Genomic DNA, 20,666 nt, shown 5'->3' on the forward strand with positions numbered 1-20,666 from the left:
AAGCTTCATACTCATCCATATTGTTTGTACACTTTAAAGTCAATCTAGCTGTAAATGGAAAATGAGTGCCTTGAGGATTATTAATCACTGCCCCAATGCCATGACCATACTGATTAATAGCTCCATCAAATACCATGCCCCAACGAGAACCAGGTTCTGGACCTTCTTCAAGCAATGGTTCATCACAATCCTTCATTTTCAAGTACAAGATCTCTTCATCAGGAAAATCATACTGCACTGACTGATAATATTCAATCGGTTGGTGAGCCAAATGGTCAGCCAAGACACTAGCTTTAATAGCTTTTTGAGATTAGTATTCAATATCATACTCAGATACTAACATCTGCCAACGGGCAATCCTCCCAAATTAAAGCAGGCTTCTCAAAAATATACTTGATTAGATCCATTTTGGATATCAACCAAGTGGTATGATTCAACATATATTAACGCAGACGCTTAGCAGCCCAAGTCAATGTGCAACAAGTCTTGTCTAGCATGGAATACTGAGTCTCACAATCGGTGAACTTCTTACTCAGGTAGTAAATATCATATTCTTTCTTTCCAGTTTCGTCTTGCTGACCAAGAACACAACCTATACTTTCCCCAAGCATAATCAAATACATGATCAATGGTCTTCCTTCAATAGGTGGAGACAGAATCGAAGGCTCAAGCAGATACTCTTTGATATTGTCAAAAGCTTTCTGGCAGTCTTTGGTTCAATCACAAGACTGGTCTTTCTGAAGAAGCTTGAATATAGGCGCACATGTGGCAGTCATATGCGAAATGAATCTTTATATATAATTCAAGCGGCCGAGAAAACCTCTGACTTGCTTCTCAGTTTTGGGCGCAAGCATCTCTTGTATTGCTTTGACCTTGGCAGGATCAACTTCAATACCTTTCTCACTGACAATAAATCCCAACAACTTACCAGAACAAACACCAAATATACACTTATTGGGATTCAAGCGGAGTTTATACTTCCTCAAACGCTGGAATAGCTTCAACAAATTCTCAACATGCTCTTCTTCATCACTGGATTTGCCAATCATATCATCGACATAGACTTCGATCTCTTTATGCATCATATCATGGAAAAGAGTGGTCATTTCTCTCTGGTAAGTTGCACCAGCATTCTTTAGACCAAAAGGCATCACTCTATAATAAAATGTTCCCCAGGGTGTAATGAATGTGGTCTTCTCCACATCCTCGGGTGCCATTTTAATCTGATTATAACCGGAAAATCCGTCCATAAATGAAAAGACTTTGAATTTAGCTGTATTATCTACCAACATATCAATGTGTGGCAGAGGAAAATCATATTTTGGACTAGCTTTATTCAAATCTCTATAATCGATGCATATACGGACTTTTCCATCCTTCTTCGGAACAAGCACAATATTGGTTAGCCATTACAGATATTCAGCAGTAACAAGGAAACCAGCATCAATCGGCTTATGCACTTCTTCTTTGATCTTTACTATCATATCAGGATGAGTCCTCCTCAACTTCTGCTTGACTGGCGGGCATTCTGGCTTCAACGGTAATCTATGCTCCACAATTTCATAATCCAAACCAGGCATGTCTTGATAGGACCAAGCAAACACATTTGAATACTCTCAAATAAGATCAATCAACCCCTTCTTAACCTCTGGACACAGTTAAGACCCAATCTTGACTTCCTTCACATCATCTTCGGAACCCAAGTTGACTAACTCAATCTGCTCTTCGAATGGCTGAATGGCTTTTTCCTCGTGCTCAAGTAGACGAGACAATTCATCAGACATTTATTCATCACTTTCTTTCACAGCCCCAAACACAGGGAATTCAAAGTTCGGAGAAGGAGTATGATCATTGTATTCAATGAGTTTAGAAACCAACCTGCATAATTATTTGATATTTTGATTTTAGAGAATTGACTTGTGACCAAATATTATGCAGATGGATAATTATTATTGATTTATTTATTTATGTTTTTTTGTGATTGCCATTTTTAGAAAATAAAAAAGTAAAAATAAAAACATCATAGATGTGGATGAATAGAATTACATTTTATTAATGATCAAATTGTAAGATGCCTAACAATGTTCACTTCTCCCTTAGGAATAGGAGAAGGATTTTCAAAAAAATTAAAGCAATTACTTAGAGTGATGAACAATAACAGGAATATCGACAGCGATACAATTGTTGCAAGCTTTTCCATGCGTCACAAAGTTGGTTCAGTCTTCATCTTCACCATCCTCGATCACTGCAGCTGAGTGTTGTTCATTACCATGAATGAACCCTCCGTTACAAAAACTAGGTTGTACATCTTCAACTTTCACTGTAGACGACCCTTGCTGAAATCCCAAACCAACATGATCTTTGTTCTCGGCGACCTCTACCATACGGCCCAACTGATCAGAACTTCCATCTTCAACAATCTTCTAAGCGTCTTTAAAAGAGGACATAGGTGCCCCAACTTTCTTCTCTTCAGCAATAGGTAGAGCTTGGAACGGAGTTCCAATCTCATCTTCAACTTCCACATACATGAAAGATGACAGATGACTCACTAACAACGCTTTCTCCCTACCCATAATGACGATCTTACCATTCTTCATGAATTTCAATTTTTGATGTAGAGCGGATGTCATAGCTCCTGCCTCATGTATCCATGGCCTTCCTAACAAGCAGCTATAGGCCGGGTGGATATCCATTACCTGGAAAGTAATTTGAAAATCACTCAAACCTATCTTCACTGGAAGGTCCACCTCACCAATAACAGTCTTGCGAGATCCATCAAAAGCTTTGACGATCACGCCACTATATCTCATAGGAGCTTCTTGATACGATAATCTGGACAGAGTTGACTTTGGGAGTACATTCAACGAAGAACCGGTATCAACCAATACATTAGACAACGCCAGATTGTGATTCCTACCCTCCTTAGGGAGTTCTTCATCACAAAAGCTCAGATTATTACAGGAAGTGATGTTAGCCACAATATGGTCAAACTGATCCACTGTCACATCATGTTCCATATAGGCTTGCTCTAATACTTTTTGCAATGCTTCTCTGTGCGCTTCAGAATTCATGAGCAGAGACAACACTGAAATCTTGGGAGGAGTTTGGAGCAGTTGCTCCACCAGATTGAATTCGTTTTTTTTATCAAACGAAGCACCTCATCATCATCATTAGGATTCAAATTGCTGAATTCCCCAGACTGACACTTTGGAGCACTAATCGAATTTGGTGCAGGTACCTCAACCTTCTTACCAACATCCTCTACATCTTCTGGGAAAACAGGACCAAACACACGACTGATATGGGTCACCTTCGCTATATCGGCAATGTTCACAACAGAATTAGTCGTAGGCAACGGGACCTCTTGACCATTCTCCACCATTGTTGCATTATACTGATAGGGAACAGCTCTATCGGATGCATACGAGACTGGGCCCGCTAACCGTATTACCAACGGCGATACCGATATGTTGACATTGTTACTGCTGCTGCTATCAAACTAAATTACCACCCGCTCATGGGTCTTAAAGATTGGCACTATCACATTGACATCATATATATCCCTTGACTGTTGAATCTAGATTACATTCTCATCCATCAACTTCTAGATATCTCTCTTGACAACCGAACACCCACGGGGGTTCACACTGCAGATTATACAATTGTCGTGGTCGTGTTCACAATCACTAATCGTACACATGGTCTTGTGAATTTCCACCAAAGATCTTCGGATACATCTTACATCAAACACTCAGAAACTTCCTGGATAACCATTTACCATATTAATAGAGGAATTACCATGAGCAGGCAATGGGTTTGCTTTAACATTTGGCGCACGGTCCTCAGAGGACACCATCCCACTCTTTACTGGCTTCTAGACCTCGTATTTTAACGGGTAGTAATTCTCGATATCATGGCTAGGAGCCCCTTAATGAAAGGCACATCGGAGTTCGGGCTTATACCACCATGGAAGTGGTTCTGGAATTTGAGGCGGATTTCTTGGCTAGATAAGGTTCTTGAGAACCAAAGACGGATATAACTCAGCATATGACATAGGAATAGGGTCAAAAGGGACCTTCTTCCTCTCAAAGTTCTGTTGCTTTTTTTGGTGTTGGTGTTGGTGTTGTTTGTTCTTTGTTGCGGCTGTTGTTGACGTTGTTGTTAAACATGTACTGATTGATTATTGGAAAATACTGGAATAACCGATGAAACTTGATGATGATGCTGACGCGGTTGCGGACTTCTTCTGACATGAGGCCTCCTCTGCCTCCCTATTGACACTGCATTGGTTTCACCTTCCTTCTTTCTACCGAAACTGTTACCATACTTCTTGCTCGAAGATACCTATTCCTTAGACAAACGTCCCTCACGGACACCCTTTTCTAATCTCATCCCCATATTTACCATTTCGGTAAAATCACTGGGGGCACTAGCAATCATTCGTTCGTAATAAAACAAACTCAGGGCCTTAAGGAAAATCTTGGTCATCTCTTTTTCTTCCAACAGAGGGTTAATCTGAGCAACAAGCTCTCTCCACCTCTAAGCATACTCTTTGGACGTTTCTTTGTCCTTCTGAGACATAAACCTCAGTTGGTCTCTATCAAGCGCCATATCTACGTTGTATTTGTACTATTTCATAAAGGCTTCACCCAAATCATTGAACGTGCGAACACTTGCGCTATCCAATGCCATGTACCACTTCAGAGCGGCACCAGTCAGACTGTCTTGAAAGTAGTGAATCAATAATTGATCGTTATCAGTCTGCGTCGACATTTTCCTGGCATACATGACGAGATGGCTAAGCGGGCAAGTATTTCCCTTATACTTTTCAAAGTCAGGGACTTTGAAATTCATCGGGATCTTGACATTTGGCACTAAGCAAAGTTCTGCAGCATTCTTTCCAAACAAATCTTTTCCCCTCAAGGTCTTAACTCCTTTCGTAGCTTAAGTAATTGGTCTTTCATCTCATCCATCTTCTCATAAACATCAGGGCCCTCATACGACTCAGAATGGTAGATGGTTTCCTCGACACGAAGCAGAGTGTGAACAACTGAAGGTGGAACAAACATGACCAGGCTAGATGCTGGCATGGAAGCAAAAGTAGGCGCAAACCCATTGGGCACAAAGTTTGGCGGCATTCCCTATGAGAATCCGACAGAAATAGTAGGCGCAAACTAGGTGGTAGGCACGGTTGAAGTAACAACCTCTGAAATGATAGTCCTCTGAGGAGGAGGAGATGCAGGCATTGGAGAAGATTGACTTTGAGAAGCTAGTACAGACTCCATCATGACAGTCAAGCAGGAAATCTCGTCCTTCAACTCTCGGTTCTCTTTTCCAAGTGTTCCATGATTCTTGGATGATTGGCGCGAGTATTCTATCGATGAGTCAGCTTGGCTGAAGCACAAAAGAATAACCAATAAGACATTTGGCGGAAGAAAAAACCTGCTATGCAAATGATGCATGAAATGTAATGCTTTGATTGTTTTTATTTTCAGGGAACATACTATTTTATTTGCAAATATATAATAATAACAATTGTAACAATTTGATTGACCATAAAAAATCTCTTTTATTTATATAATTTGGAAGGATTACTTTGAGTACAATTTTAGAAACCAAAATACAAATAAATAGAAAAGGTGACTAATCATCCTAAGGACCTCCTAGCAACGGTGTCAGATGATCTAGCTGCAGACACATACTTCCTTTGGATGCGTCGGATCTCGATCTCAAAAGAAGTCTTCATCTGAGCCTTCTCGAGGACAAGCTGATCAATAATCTTCTTCCAAACACTGGAAGGTTGAGGCATACTAGAGGAAGATGGACCCTCTGGCTCTCTCTGTCTTTTCACTACTCGGTCTTCAAGAAGTTCAATAAGCGCATCTTTGTCCTTATACTCAAGTTGTAACTCCTCATGCTTTCGGCTCAAAGCATGGAATCACTCTTCCCACATATCCTTCTCTTGCTTCATCTTGGCGAGTGCGTCTTCCAACTCCTCTATATCCTGGTTAGGGAGAGTTAATGGATCAACCACAACCATAGACACAGGTTTTTTACAAGCATACAGAATCTTCAATTCCAAAGCTCTCTTCTTCACTTGAATAGCGTAAGCTCCCAAAGCTACACAGTTGCACAGACCAAGCTCAGATCATCCTTTCCTATGCACATTATGCCAAGCGTGAATCATCTTCTGCTTCAAAAGTTGGGGATCTTTACCCTCTTGATAGAAAAGACCTTTTAACTGAGTGTTATTAGGTTTGTCTCTCAAACGGAACCCAAGTTGACGAAGAGCCAAAGCAGGGTTGTAATTAATTCCTCCTTGTGTACCAATGAAAGGCACATTATAAGATTCACCACAACTATCAATAATGTCCAAGTTACCCAATGAAGAATCATACCAAACTATATCATCATTAGTGAGAGACATAAGTCTCTGAGACCACCGTAGACATTGTTTGTTCTCCACAAAAGCAGGTGCCTGAGGTAAGTGCGAAATAAACCACTTGTACAGAAGAGGAACACAACACATAATAGTTCCACCACCTTTAGAATTTATCAAATGAAGAGAGAAGTACATATCACCCAACAAAGTAGGCACAATATTCCCAATCAAGAAGATTCTAATGGCGTTAACATCAACAAAATCGTCAATGTTAGGGAGCAAAGCTAAACCATAGATGAGCAACACAAAGATAACTTCAAAAGCATCAACACTACCTGTTTGAGCAAAAGCAGTAGATTTCCCAATAAGGAACTCATTAGTCAACCCAAACATTCCTCCTTTCTTCACCCAATGAGCCTCAATCTCAGACTTCTTCAGATGAAGAGCTTCAACTATAATATGATATCTGAGAATATCTTCCAATCCATTAAAAGACACTTTGTCAGAAACAGGTATTCCCAAGACATGGGCATACTCTTCCAACATAGGCAAAAGCTAATAATCAGGAAAAGTGAAGCAATGGTAGAGAGGGTCATAAAACTGAACCAACACACTCAAGAGTCCTTCCACTACATCAATAAATAACATAGATAGAAGCTTCCCATGACGTTACTTGAAGTCCAAGGGATCTAATACAAAAGATGATAGCTTCCTTAACTCTTTCAACTCCGGAAATCTGGAATTGTACTTGTTAGTATTCCTTCGTCCACAATCCATGGTCTGAAAATATTTTCAAATAAAACCTCAGTTCCTTGAAATTATTTTTCGTGTGATGAATGTCATGATGCGCATGAATGCATGAATGCAATAATCACAAGTAAGGGATCACACACAAGGCAAACAAATAAAGCTCAAGGGATGAATCAAGTCATTATCAAGATCAATCATCCATTTTGGTGGATTATGGTTTTCACCTTATCAACACCCAAGTTCCATTGACATTGACAAGACTTGATTGGATCAACCAAGAATCAAGGGTTTGTTGTGAGTCACGAGCATGGAGTCAGGTTAAGAACCATCCCAAAGGAGTGCACTAAGGATAAAAACTTATAGATCATGTTCTAAAAAGTTCCTAAAGTCTTAATTCCATCTATCAAATATTACAGGTTAGGATGACTGACTCATCAACCTATAATATTCTCATGAGAAACTCGTCTGAGTATAGTATCGTGTAACAACTGTTATCAAGTCTACACTTGAACAGTCTCTACACTACGTCCTAAATAGGCCAAGATGGGTTAAATGTTCTACGGTCCTCAACTTCTCGGACCCCAAATCAGAGAAAGTAATGCCTAACCACAAATAACTTGTGTGACATTCATAACTCCAAAAGGGTATCCACTGAGTAGATGAGTCTCAAGCCAACTTATTAAGGACTACTCCACACAAGTCGAACATGACTATACCATCCTCCTATCTTAATTGCACTCATGTTAGGGTTAGAACTTATCTCACCACTCAGAGATCACCAAGCACAACAAGTAGATTATATCACCCAAACAAATATACAAACATCAAATACACAATTATACACATAAAAAAGTAGGCTAAACCCACTGTGGACTACTCCCCAATAGAGTCGCCACTTAATTTATGTAGCGGTAAATTCATGACCATTAAGCTATGGATAAACTTAACGTCAATAAAACCAGATTCGCCACCGCACTTTTATTGTTTCCAAAGGAAAATGGAAAAGTACGAACAAACCCCAAAGATAAGAAGTTTTCAAATCAAAACTAATAAAATTCCAGAGATTATAGGTAAGGGGTTGGTTACACGGAGGGAAGGTGTTAGCACCCAAAGTGTCCTAGGTATTCCTAGGGTGCCTTTTTTTATGTATGTATGTATTTTGGAATAAAAGATGTTTGCAATAAATAGAGTGGAGGGATGAGAAAAGAATTCATTAATTATATTTTTGTGTTTGACAAGACCTTCGGACTTGTGCCTACGTACCAACATAAAATGAGGGATAAAAACCTCGTAGTTCGTGGTATCAATTTCAAAATGAGTGGATTGCTTTTAACAAAAATATAAGTTTAAAAGAGGCACAAAAGGCCTAAAAGAGTTTGAATGAGTACTAGTTCTTTTTGTCTTTTGAAATTTTAAGTCAAGTATGGTTAAGTTCATTTACAAGTTTGATTAAGAAAAAGAAGTTTAAAAATGCAATGGCATAAAGCCAAAGTTTTTAATTTGCAATAAAGTCAAAGTTTAAAAAAAACACAAGCAAAGAAGATTTTGAAAGGGGGGAGGGATTTGAAATTTAAGAAGTGGGAGGAGATGAAGAGACTAATCCTAAGCAAAAATTTAAAAGTTAAGAATTGAAAAGATCTGACCAATGAGATACAATCCAATAGACAAGAATGTCATATAGAAACCCACTTTTCCTTTTGGACTTTAGAAATCAAGCAATATCAATAAGCAAGTAAGATGAAGAGCAAGGCATCAAATAAAGATAGCCATGTCTAAGATAACAACTTCATAGTCTTCTTCACAATCTTCCCCATGTATCAGATGGCATACTCCTTGGATGGCTCAAAAATAGGCATTAGACATAAGTTCGAAGTAACATTTGCATCAAGACCATGTAGCAGATGAACTCAAAGGGGATCTCAATACTTGCATCAAATGAAAGTTCAATTCACAATGATTTGCCTTCAGAAAAATTGGCATTGGCCAAGTCCTTTTGCATAGGGAATATTGCCTAATTCTAAGTCCAAGTCTCAGATCAAATCCAACAGTCCACACAAACATTTTTTTAAGTGTTTTTGTTGTTATTATGTACATTAATGTCCTAAGACAACAAATGCAAACAAAATACACCAACAAATATATACAATCACAATATATTCACAATGTATGGCTCAGGTGAGCAAAGTAAAAAATGGCATTAAAATAAACAAGTTAAATGATATGAATAATGGCAAATGATAAAATGGATTGAATTTAAAGTGCATAAAAGTAAATGGCTTGAAATTAAAAGTTAGTCAAATGTTAGTTGATTAGATGTTAGTATTGCTTTTGATTTTCAATTGTTTAAGTCATTCTTTGGAGAACACTCAACCCTCTATTCACAAGCATGGATCCTTGAACCAAGACATCTTCCAAAGGAAGGAAAAAAGGCCGAGTTTCCACATAATACCATAAAAGGGGGGAGACTTACAATCTCACTTACTAGAATGCTATGCTTTTGGGTCAAAATTTAGCGATATGTTAAGAAATCGAAATTGGACTTATGTAGAAGTCACAATTATCTGAGGCCGGGCAATAGAAATTTTAGTGTTAATACATGTTATAGATATGCTATAATGAACCATACTACTAAAACATACCACACTTAAAAGAAAATGGCAAAAGGGTGGACCTAATCTCATCCATATTTGTATTGGTTTATCAACCGATTAGCCTTAGGATATAGAGATATCATAGGTCAATAGAATAAACGGGATAGAAGGGGATTAAAGATGAAGAGGGAGGGGAAATGAGACAAATAAAAATTGGCCAAGGGAAAGATTTTATCAAATTAAAATCATTCATTCATTTTGGGAGATGAAATATACATTTCATCAATCCCCTAAATTCAATGATTTTAATTTAACAAAGTTAAATCAACCTTGACCAAGGCCCAAACACAATATTCAAACTTCACAAGTCAATAAAAATGGCTCAACACAATTTTATTCATAATTAAACAATTAAAAATCAATTAAAATGCATTAAATTAAATTATGTTTGATCAAAAACCTAAAACCTCTTCAAAACACCAAATAAATGGCCAAGAGATTTATCATAGGTCAAACAAGGTCAAAGGACCTTGGAGAAAAAATTCATTATTTTTGGAAAGTCAAAAGTATTTTTAAATAATTAAAAATATGTACAAAAACAATTAAATCATGAAAAATATTAATTATGATCCAAAAAAATATTTTAATTCAGAAAATGAAATAGAAAAATATTTGAAAATGTTTGGTGAAAGTCCCATTTTTTTGGATCAATATTAAAATTAATATGAATTAATGAAAATAAGGCAATTAAAATGAAAATCAGAAAAAAAAAAAAACGTAGACCATTTGATCTCCCTCATTAATTGAGGTGGCAGATCAGATGGTCCCAAGCGTGCGTTCCATGTGATCTCTTGTCAACCGCGCAACCCATGTGGTAATCAAAACCAACGCTTTGCCAACGCATCACCGGAGCCAGAGCTCTGGTCTTCTTCTCCAGTGGACCTCACCGGACTGGTCCACCTTTAACCATCACCAAAATGAAAAAGCAAGACATGGATTTAAAGAAAAAATGCTCAGGAGCTCAATTTTGGCCTCAATTTTGTCTAACTCCAAGTATATAGGAAGATACAGGGAGTTAAATTTTGAGGATCATGATCTGAGTTGCTTCGATTTGACCTCTAAGAAACTCAATCTTGTTGCCTACATTGGTAGGACTTCAGAAAATAAAAAATTAACAAGAATAGTGGAGAAATAAGATAGAATTGAAGAGTGGAAAAATCTAGAAATTCACCTTCAATGGAGCTTCAGATTGGCACGATCTTGCTCTCAATTATGCTTGGCCTTGCTTCAGATGTTTGATGGAATGGAACTGGATCAAGGAAATGGATGTACTCTTGGAGTTTCAATCTCAAAAACAGTGGGAGATTCAAACTCGATTTTCAAATAAAATCTTCAAGCTTATCCTTTAACGGTGAGGGTTTAGGGTTGCTGAAACAAAGATGGCGCATCAGGTCCTTATCTCTGAGCAAGAGAGCTTTTATTTATAGGACAATGTCAATGATATTTGCATACTTACATTTTTGGCAAAACTTGAAAATCTCTCTTGCATGCTTGCATGGGCGTGTGATAGGCCCATTAAGTGATGCACTTAGGTCCAAAAATGAGTGTAATCCATGCTGAAATCATGTTGTGAAGCCATGCACTCGTGCATGAAAAGTGGAACTTGAAATCTCCCAAATGGTCCTTACACTTTAAGCCATTCGCAAGTGCCTCATAATTTATCCAAATGAGATGATTTTGGACTTTTTAGAAAGGTTAGATCAATATGAACAACTTCAATGTTGAATAAATTTTTATTTGAAGCTTGGATCATGATGAATTTTGACGTGGAAGTTTGGAAAATCAAACATATAAAAAAAATCGAAGTACCAAGCCATATGTTCACTTCTTCCGCCTTTAATAACATTTTATATGGACCTCAAATGGGGAAAGGTCCTTCACAAAAGTTGTAGATCTCTTAAATACCTTTAATTTGGTCAGAAAGTGTACCTCATTTGGATTTATCATGAAGAAGTTATGCGTTTTACAAGTTGAGGAAAATCACTTCTTCAATGGTATTGACCCAAAATGACATATAACGTTTCTTCCTAGCACATGCATTTGCAAGTTGGATTTGCACTTACTCAAAACATAAAAGTTGAAGTGGACATATTGAAATTGATCATGGAATTTGAATGGCTTTCATCTCATAATAATTGATCAAGTTATGGTCTTGGGAAGTTGACCTCCAAACTAGGGTTCAGACAAAATGACCTATAATATTTCACCATAAAAAGTGATTGTCCAAGCAATACTAGATCTTGAACTCAACATGAAAGTTTTTTGTAATGTAATTTATAGTAACCTTTATCTTGAAATCATTTTCATATGACAAAAATTGTAGGAGATAGGGTCTGGGGAACCCCAGTTTTGACCAGTTGAATTCCTCTGGTCAACCACCATGAACCAACTTGTTAGCTTGATATTCTATTGACTTTTGGGACTCATGGAGGATCATATATGCATAATATGATGTAATGTGAAGCATTCCTTGAAATATTTGATCAATTGGTGAAGAAACGTGTTGAAGAAGTTACACAAGATACCTATATGAATTAGGGTTTCCAAGGCAAACAAGCTTCAAACTCTTAATGATTTCTTGATCAAAATAACATGTAAAGATCATGGGAATCCATATATGATACTTCAAGCCATAGTAAACCATTTCTTGATTGAGCTCATTGCATTGAGGGTCTTGAACCCTAGATATGAGCTTGATAGATCAAAGGTGAGCATACACACTACCTACAAAAGCAGTTAAACTATACAATGACATATTTTGGGTATTTTGGTTAGTAAATAAAGAAAAATGAAGTATGATACAATCAAATATGCTTGGTGATCTCTCTCAATGTAAACCCAATGAATGAGGGGTAAGGAGGATGCCAAGGTGTGATCCCAATGTTAATGCATATGATGAGAATAACATGGAGGATCTTAGGGTAAAAACTGGGGTCTTATAGTTCCATGAACAATTTTACATGGGGAAAATGAAGATAAGTTTGAAGGAGTTGGCTAGTATCAAGCAAAATTTCACTGAGCTAATTGATGACTATCTAAATAGGTTTCAAATGCTCAAAGCTAGGTGTTTTACGCAAATACCAGAGCATCAACTGGTCGAAATGGGCGCTGGAGGGCTCGCATATTCGTTTAGAAAGAAATTAGATACTCAATACCTAAGGGATATGACCCAATTGGATGACAGGGTTCGATAGTTAGAACGTTTGAAAGAAGAAAAGGCTAGGGAAAATAAAGGTAAAAGGGTAGCCTATGTCGATTTCAGGAATAATGACGAAAGTGCATGTCATGGGATCTTCTCAATGTTTTCTTTTAAGGGATCTTATGCAAAATTCCATCCAGGAAGGAAGACTCAAGTTCGGAGACAAAACACGGAGCCAGATGAAGATCGACTCTGATCCTCTATAGGTAGTTGAGGCATATTACATTGAACTAGAAGAAGTGAACCTTATTGAAGTCGCTGATGATTTCAATATGACTGAAGTCACCGAGGACTTCGTCAATGGACATTTTATGGTCAGGGTTCATGAGTACTTCGAGCAAGCGCCTCTTGATGATTTTACTCAAAAGGCTGCAGGAGATATCACCTACAAAAATGATGAAGCCTCCGATGCTGAGGATGCTGAAAGTTAAAAGTTAATGATGATCACTAAAGAAACCGTTGATGATTTTGTTCAGATGGATAAGGCCACTGAGGGCCTTTAAAAACAGTTCCAAAGGATGGATATTATTGAGGATATCGACATGGGGGTCAATATGGTTGAGTTATCTCAAGAAACCTCTATGGAAGTCGATGAAGAATGTCGATAGGAGGAGTATAACAAAGTCGCCTTCCCTCACGAGGAAGAAACGCTGTCTGATTTCCTCCGAAGGTGTCAGAAAAAGAAGTCAGAAGTCATGTTGTGCCCTAGATGCAGTGTTGCATTCGACAAGAAGGCAACTCAAAATCTTGAAGGGGTTAGGAGAGTAAATCACCAAGATGGTCATAAAGCCATCCAAAATCATCAAGTGGGTAAGCCAGGAAGGGCTTTCGATCCCAGGAGATATCCTGATCCAAGACGCCCCATGGTGAAGCTGAGTGAAACCAAGCAAGCAGGGCAAAATTTCCAACCAATTTCCTTCAAGCCTAATGTTGAAGGGTCAAATGGAAAGTGGGTTAAGCAAACTGATGGCAGGAAACGCAGTCATGGAAAGTGGCATAACTTCGAGGTTGAAAGAGTTTTGTCATTGGCTTACCGCAAGGAGTTTCAGACTGATAAAAGAACCTCACATGTGTCTGAGAACTATAAGGGAAAAAACCCTATGACCAGATCTTAGTGGAGGAGAGAACAAAGGAGGAGAAAATCCCAGAGAGAAGCTGGTGAGAGGGATCAAGCTGAGTCGAGTACCAATGTGGCTATGAAGAAAAGGGAAGACTCAAACTTCGTCAAAAGAAATCCCAATATTCCAGTTAAAACGACCAGTGAAAAATATAATCAGGTGGCTGCCGAAGATGAAATGTTGACTGACAACTTCGACTCAGGGTCAGAAGCCTCCTTAGATATCTTAGTCGGGGGTAGTATCCATGATGCCGAGGGAATTCGATCGGATTACCGAAGTCGAAGACAACGACAATATTAGAGAGAGAGAGAGAGAGAGAGAGAGAGAGAGAGAGAGAGAGAGAGAGAGAGAGAGAGAGAGAGAGAGAGAGATGGTTGCACACAAGCCAGTGTGTTACAATGTGACGAATAACAGTTGTGTTAAAGAGCAGAACACTTTTTTCGAGAGGCCCAGCGAAGCCATGAAGAGCCACCTGAGACCCCTCTTCATCACTGGAAAAGTCGAAGACGTCCCCATTAATAAAATATTGTGGATTGTGGAGAGACTGTGAACTTGATGCCTCACCGCATGCTGAGGAAAATTGGCAAATATGATACTAATGCCAAACCTCATAATATGGTGCTAACCAACTATAAAGGTAAAGTGGGTTCCACCATGGGAGCTATCGAATTCGAATTAACTATAGGGACAATCACTAGGTCCACAATGTTTATAATTGTGGAAACAAAAGCTAACTACATTCTGTTGCTTGGAAAAGAGTGGATACATAGGGTCGAAGTTGTCCCGTCTTTAATTCACTAGAGGATAATAATTTGGCGCCTAGATGGCATCGTCGAAAATATATAGGCGGATCAGGGGTACTTTAAAACCCCTATCAACCATGTCGACAGACGCAAATTTTGAAGGTGAGAAAAACAAGAAAGGGGGGTTTGAATTGTTTGAAAAATAAGCGCTTTTGCAATAATGAAAATCACACAATGATTTTATACTGGTTCGCTTATAACACAAAGCTACTCCAGTCCACCCGGCCAAGGTGATTTCGCCTTCAACAAGGACTTAATCCACTAATCTTGAAAGATTACAAACAACCCCTAAGAGAGAAGAAAATCTCTTAGTCCTCTCAAGTCTACAGACTACAAAGAGTCACTTGAGGAAATCAAATAAAAATAGATACAAGATGTGTAATCTAGAGTGCTTCTAAGAAAGCAAATATTACAAACTTAAGAACAAATTTTTCACTTGATAAGCAACAGCTTAGTGAAAATCTTTGAAGAACAAAGATGTTTTTCTTGAGCGTGATATGATTTCAGTATAGTTTTGGCTAGTGATTTCTTCGTGTTTACTGAATGAGATTTCTTCTCTATTTATAGGAGTTGAAGTAGAGTTGAAGTGGCGTTGAATCTGTTGGATATTGAGATGTAGTTACGCCATTCCATTAATAGCTTCTGCAGTAGACTTTTTCACTTAGAAGTGACTACTTACCACAATTAGTATCTTCTCTCTTGGAAGTGGAGATTAACGTCTCTTTCTAACTGAGGAAATCCATTTGCAGAACTTTAACTTGGCTTAAACGTTACTTCATCATGATTAACAATTCTGATTAGAGTCTTTGTGTATCTGGAGAAACTGGCTTCTGATGTTATCTCTTGAAAATTCAGATGGCGCTGATAACTTCAGAATTTACAGAAGACATTTGTTCAGAGTCAGAGCTTCTAGACTTTACTTCATGTTCAGATGCTTCTGATACTTTGCAGTTTTGTCCAGAGTCAGAGCTTCTTGAAACGAGATTCCACTTTAGATGCTTCTGATACTTGAGATTTTGCATCTGATCTTGTTATGCATCTGATGACATCATCAGATTTATTTCTTCTTTCTTTAGAACCCTGCACACTTAGAAACTTTTCGTTAGGGTGCCATTTTTGGTTTCATCCTTTGTTATCATCAAAATCATGGAGTCTGTTGTAGAACACTTTTTGTTCTTACAATCTCCCCCTTTTTGATGATGACAAAACAAATAAAATTATCAGATGAAACATGAAAAATATTAGATCAGATAGACAAAAGCTCCCCCTGAGTTAGTACTAGGGAGTTCAGAAGTTCTTACCAGAGCTTTCCAAGTAATTAGGTTTCTGAAAACTTTCTGCAAATGCTTAACTTTAAAGTTAGAGTTATTTAATCAGAGCTATTATTTAATCAGAGCTATTTATATCAGAACTATTTCTATAATTGTTGCAGAATGCTTAAGGTTTTAGACATAATTTTCATCAGAGCTATTTAATAATTTCTCCCCCTTTTTGGCATAATCAAAAAGGCATAAATCATAAAAAGAATAATAGAGAGAAAAACACTTCATTAAACAAAAGCACAAAGGCAAGCAGCAGTCAAAACATCAGATTCAAGAGAATATCAGAGCTAAAAAAGAAAAGACAGAAGCAAAAACACTAGGCAACCAAAAATAAATCCTAAGTGCCTAAGGGTTTGGAGGAGGAGGAAGTCTCTGTAGTAGCATAGCAAACATATTCTGGAGGTTTTCATTCAGAGCGTCTTGCTTGTCCATCCTTGCCCGGAGCTCACTCTGATCTTGCTTGATCTCTTTCTGATCTTGCTTGATCTCCTTCAGAGTGTTAAGAATCAGAGGGATCGCAGAGGAAGACTCCCCCTGAATCAGAGCCTGCTGAGCTTCAGCTTCAGCAGCAGCTTGGGCTTCTGCATCTGCCTTAGCCTTGGCTTCAGCTTCCTGAATCCTTAGAAGTTCTGCTTCCTTTGCCAGGCGTTCTTCTTCCAACCTCTTAGCTTCTTCTTCAGCTTCCTTAGCCAACCTTTCTTCCTCTAATCTCTTGGCCTCAGCTTCTCTAGCCAGTCTCTCTTCCTCTAATCTTTTGGCCTCAGCTTCTCTAGCCAGTCTTTCTTGGAGTCTTTCCTCAGAGTCTCTGATGTAGCCATTTCTGACTTGTTCAGAGATACTCTTCAGCCTATAAGACTCAGAGGTCATCCAACTAATAACTCTGTTCCAGTGTGTCCTAACAGATTTAGGATCATCACTGACTTCAGAATTTTTAGCCAGAGACTTGATCTTCTGGACTGAGGATTCTGCAACCTGTATAATGGCCTCCTCAAGGGTAGGTGTGATAATTTTAGGTTCAGGTTCAGGTTCAGGAGTATTAGTTGGAGAGTTTGGGGAGCTGAGATTCAGAGAGGGAGTTTCAGTTTCTGGTTCTGGCTGGGGTTCAGATTCTGCTTCTGGTTGAAGTTCAGAATCTGGGGAAGAAGCATAGAGTGGGTTTACATCTAAGGGGTCAGAGTCTGGTTCAGGTACAGCGGGAATGATTGGTGGGGTGATATAAGGATCAGATGGGCGAATTACAGATGGTTGAGCTTCAGAGGGTGTGGTGGTTGTTTGTTGTGGTGGAAGTGAGGTTTGATTTTCAGAGGAGATGGTGGTTGTTTGTTGTGGAAGAGAAGTTCGGAGGGGAGAGGTTACTTCAGTTTGTGTTTGAGTTTGTGGGGCGAAATTTTTAGCATAAATTTCAGCTATTGTTGGGGAGTTTGGGTCAGAGTGTTCTTGATCAGAGGACTCTTGATCAGATAACTCTTGGTCAGAAGAAGGTGAATGGTAAGGGGGTGATTCATATTCAGAGGATGATGAAGAGCTGTGGTGATATAGTTGATTAGGGTCAGAGGTTGTTGTAAAAGTACGGGCAATTTTTAGAACAGGTGGAGGTTGAGAGGTTCTAATGGTTGAAGGAGGGATTTCTGAGGTCGTAAAAATGGGAGGTGTTGGGAGAGGAGTAGAAGAAGCCATTACAGGTACAGAAGTAACAGGAGGAATGGACTTACCAGAAGAAGAAGAGACTTTCAGAGGAGCTTTGGTTCCAGAGGATTCTCCAATTCTGGGTTTCTTTGCCTTCCTTGCTTCCTCAGCTATCTTCTTCTCAGAAAGGCCTCTTTTGTATCTAACCAAATCTTCTACAGAGTCCAGACAGTCTTCAAGGCGGAAATCAGAAATGTCAATGCCTTCATCCAGACGATCCTGAAGGTAGATGGCAATGGCATCTCTGGGTTCATTCTTGAAGAACCTTTCAAGGCCATGAGGCATCTTCCTCTGATCCTTCAGAGCTTCCCAGGTCACATTCATAGTGGGCTTGACTCTGATGTCTTTGATGATTCCCATACTCCTCAGATTTTTGGCATTCAGAGGCTTTCCAACGTCAATTGCCAGATCATCCATACATCTGGTCTTCTCCAGAGCATCTACCAGCCCATGCTCAATGAAGATGTCAGAGAGCAATCTACCCAGAGGAATGTAGGATCTGGGCTTCATATTATTCCTGGTTTCTCTGACTGAATCCCTCAGATATCTGAAGAGGAGAACAGGGAGGTTGATAGGAATACCCTTCTGAATACAGTAGAGGATGCATTTCTGATCAGCATTTATGTAATCTGAAGAGTTGGAGGCTGGACGATGATGGATTGTTCCCAATATAATCTTCAGCCAAACTCGGAGGTTCTGATGAAGCTCCTTGTTCTTAGAGGGGTTTCCTTCAACGTTTGCTTTGAAGATAGTAGGGTTAATGACTTCTGTGATGCGCTTGGACCTTGGAGGAATGTTGTAAATCCTTTTACCTCCAGCTTTCTCCATATTCAGCAAAGAAGCAATAGACGCTTCTGTGATAATGATCTTTACTCCCAGAACAAACGAAACAATGAACTCATCATCAGCATCTGCACATCTCCAGAATTCCTTCACCAGAAGAGGATAGATTGGACCATACAATCTGTTGAAGTAGGTTTCCCAACCTTGCTTGTGAAGATCTTCAGTTAAATCAACGCCATTTCTTCTTAAGTTCTCAAAATCCACCAGTGATTCACACAGTACATCCAAACCTTCAAAGGGAGTTGAAAGATGAATGTGTTGTTCACGTTCCAAAATGTGAGGTTCTTGATAAACTGGTGTCGTGGTAACGTCTACAACCATGGGTGTTTGAGTGTTTGAGGTTTGGGGGTTAGAAGCGGCTTCCATTTGTTGGGAGAAGTTAAAAACTTCTTGCTCTTGAGGATTCATGACGAAGATTGATGAAGAAGATGAAGAACTGAGAAGGTTGCAGAGAAAACTTCGAGAGAGGGTTTAGGGTTTAAGAGTGAGTGAAGAGTGATAAGTGTGTGAAATGTGAGAAAAGTGTTTATATACTAAGGGTAAAAACACATGCAAAACGACACATTTAATTGCGTTGGAACAGAACACAAGATTTGCACGCTAGGGGGGAAAAATGATTATAGCTAATAAATGAATGTCTAATCCCAACAGTAAGCACACTGCTCGAGGAGATTTCAAGCGTTCTGACCTTTGATTTCTTTTGACAGCTGTCTAGAAGTTCTAGGGTTAGACGCATGTTCCCCACGTGTTGATGTATCTGATCTTCAGGAATACCAAAGGATTTCTGAAGATTTCTAACTCAGATATCTTCTTAACTTGGTAGAAGTATCAGAGTCAGAGGCAGAAGTGTATTTGTTTTTATCAGATTCTCATTTTACATGTTCAGAGCCAAATTTTACTCAGGGCAATTTTTAATGTTCAGATTTTCTAATATAAAACGAAATCTATCTTCAGCTAGAGGCTTAGTAAAAATATCTGCCCATTGATGTTCTGTATCAATGAACTTCAGCGTTACTATTCCTTTCTGAACATAGTCTCTGATAAAATGATGTTTAATTTCTATGTGTTTGGCTCTGGAATGTAGAATAGGATTCTTACTCAAACAAATAGCAGCAGTATTATCACAAAAGATAGGAATGTTACTCTCAAAGATTTGTAGATCTTCTAGCTGATGTTTCATCCAGAGCATCTGAGTTGTGCATAGTGACGCTGAGATATATTCTGCTTCTGCAGTTGATAGAGCAATTGTTGACTGTCTTTTGCTAGCCCAGGAGATTAAGTTGTTTCCCAGAAGCTGGCAATTTCCAGATGTGCTTTTACGTTCTATTCTATCTCCTGCATAATCTGCATCACAATAACCAGAAAGCCTATACTCTGATGTTTTCTCATACATCAGGCCCAGGTTAGGAGTTCCTTTCAGATACTTAAGAATTCTCTTAACAGCTGTTAAATGAGATTCTCTAGGATCTGATTGGAATCTGGCACAAAGACAAACGCTAAAGAGAATATCAGGACGAGTAGCAGTCAGATAGAGAAGAGAGCCTATCATACCTCTATAGAGCTTCTGACAAACCTTGTTGCTTACCTCTTCCTTCTCCAGAATGCAAGTTGGGTGCATAGGAGTCTTTGCAGAGTTGCATTCAGTCATGTCAAACTTCTTCAGAACATCTTTAATGTACTTGCTTTGATGAATGTACGTGACTTCTGGAGTTTGATTTATTTGAATTCCCAGAAAGAACTTTAATTCTTGCATTAAACTCATTTCAAATTCTGCCTGCATTAACTTAGAAAATTCTTGGCAAACAGAGATATTAGCAGAACCAAAAATAATATCATCAACATAAATTTGGCATATCATGAGATCATTTTCATGATTTTTACAGAAGAGTGTAGAATCAACTTTCCCTCTGAT

General features: G+C 38.6%; 1 protein-coding gene across 1 annotated transcript; it reads right to left on the reverse strand.

Moving 5' to 3' along the window:
* Positions 1-19,691: 19,691 nt before the first annotated feature.
* Positions 19,692-20,361, reverse strand: LOC127115714 (secreted RxLR effector protein 161-like; the record flags this gene model as incomplete). Its single annotated transcript, XM_051047183.1, has 1 exon — positions 19,692-20,361. A coding segment is annotated over exon 1 (612 nt), but the record flags the coding sequence as incomplete, so codon positions are not given.
* Positions 20,362-20,666: the final 305 nt, after the last annotated feature.

Source organism: Lathyrus oleraceus, chromosome 1, assembly GCF_024323335.1.
Source record: "Lathyrus oleraceus cultivar Zhongwan6 chromosome 1, CAAS_Psat_ZW6_1.0, whole genome shotgun sequence".
Taxonomy (NCBI): Eukaryota; Viridiplantae; Streptophyta; class Magnoliopsida; order Fabales; family Fabaceae; genus Lathyrus; species Lathyrus oleraceus.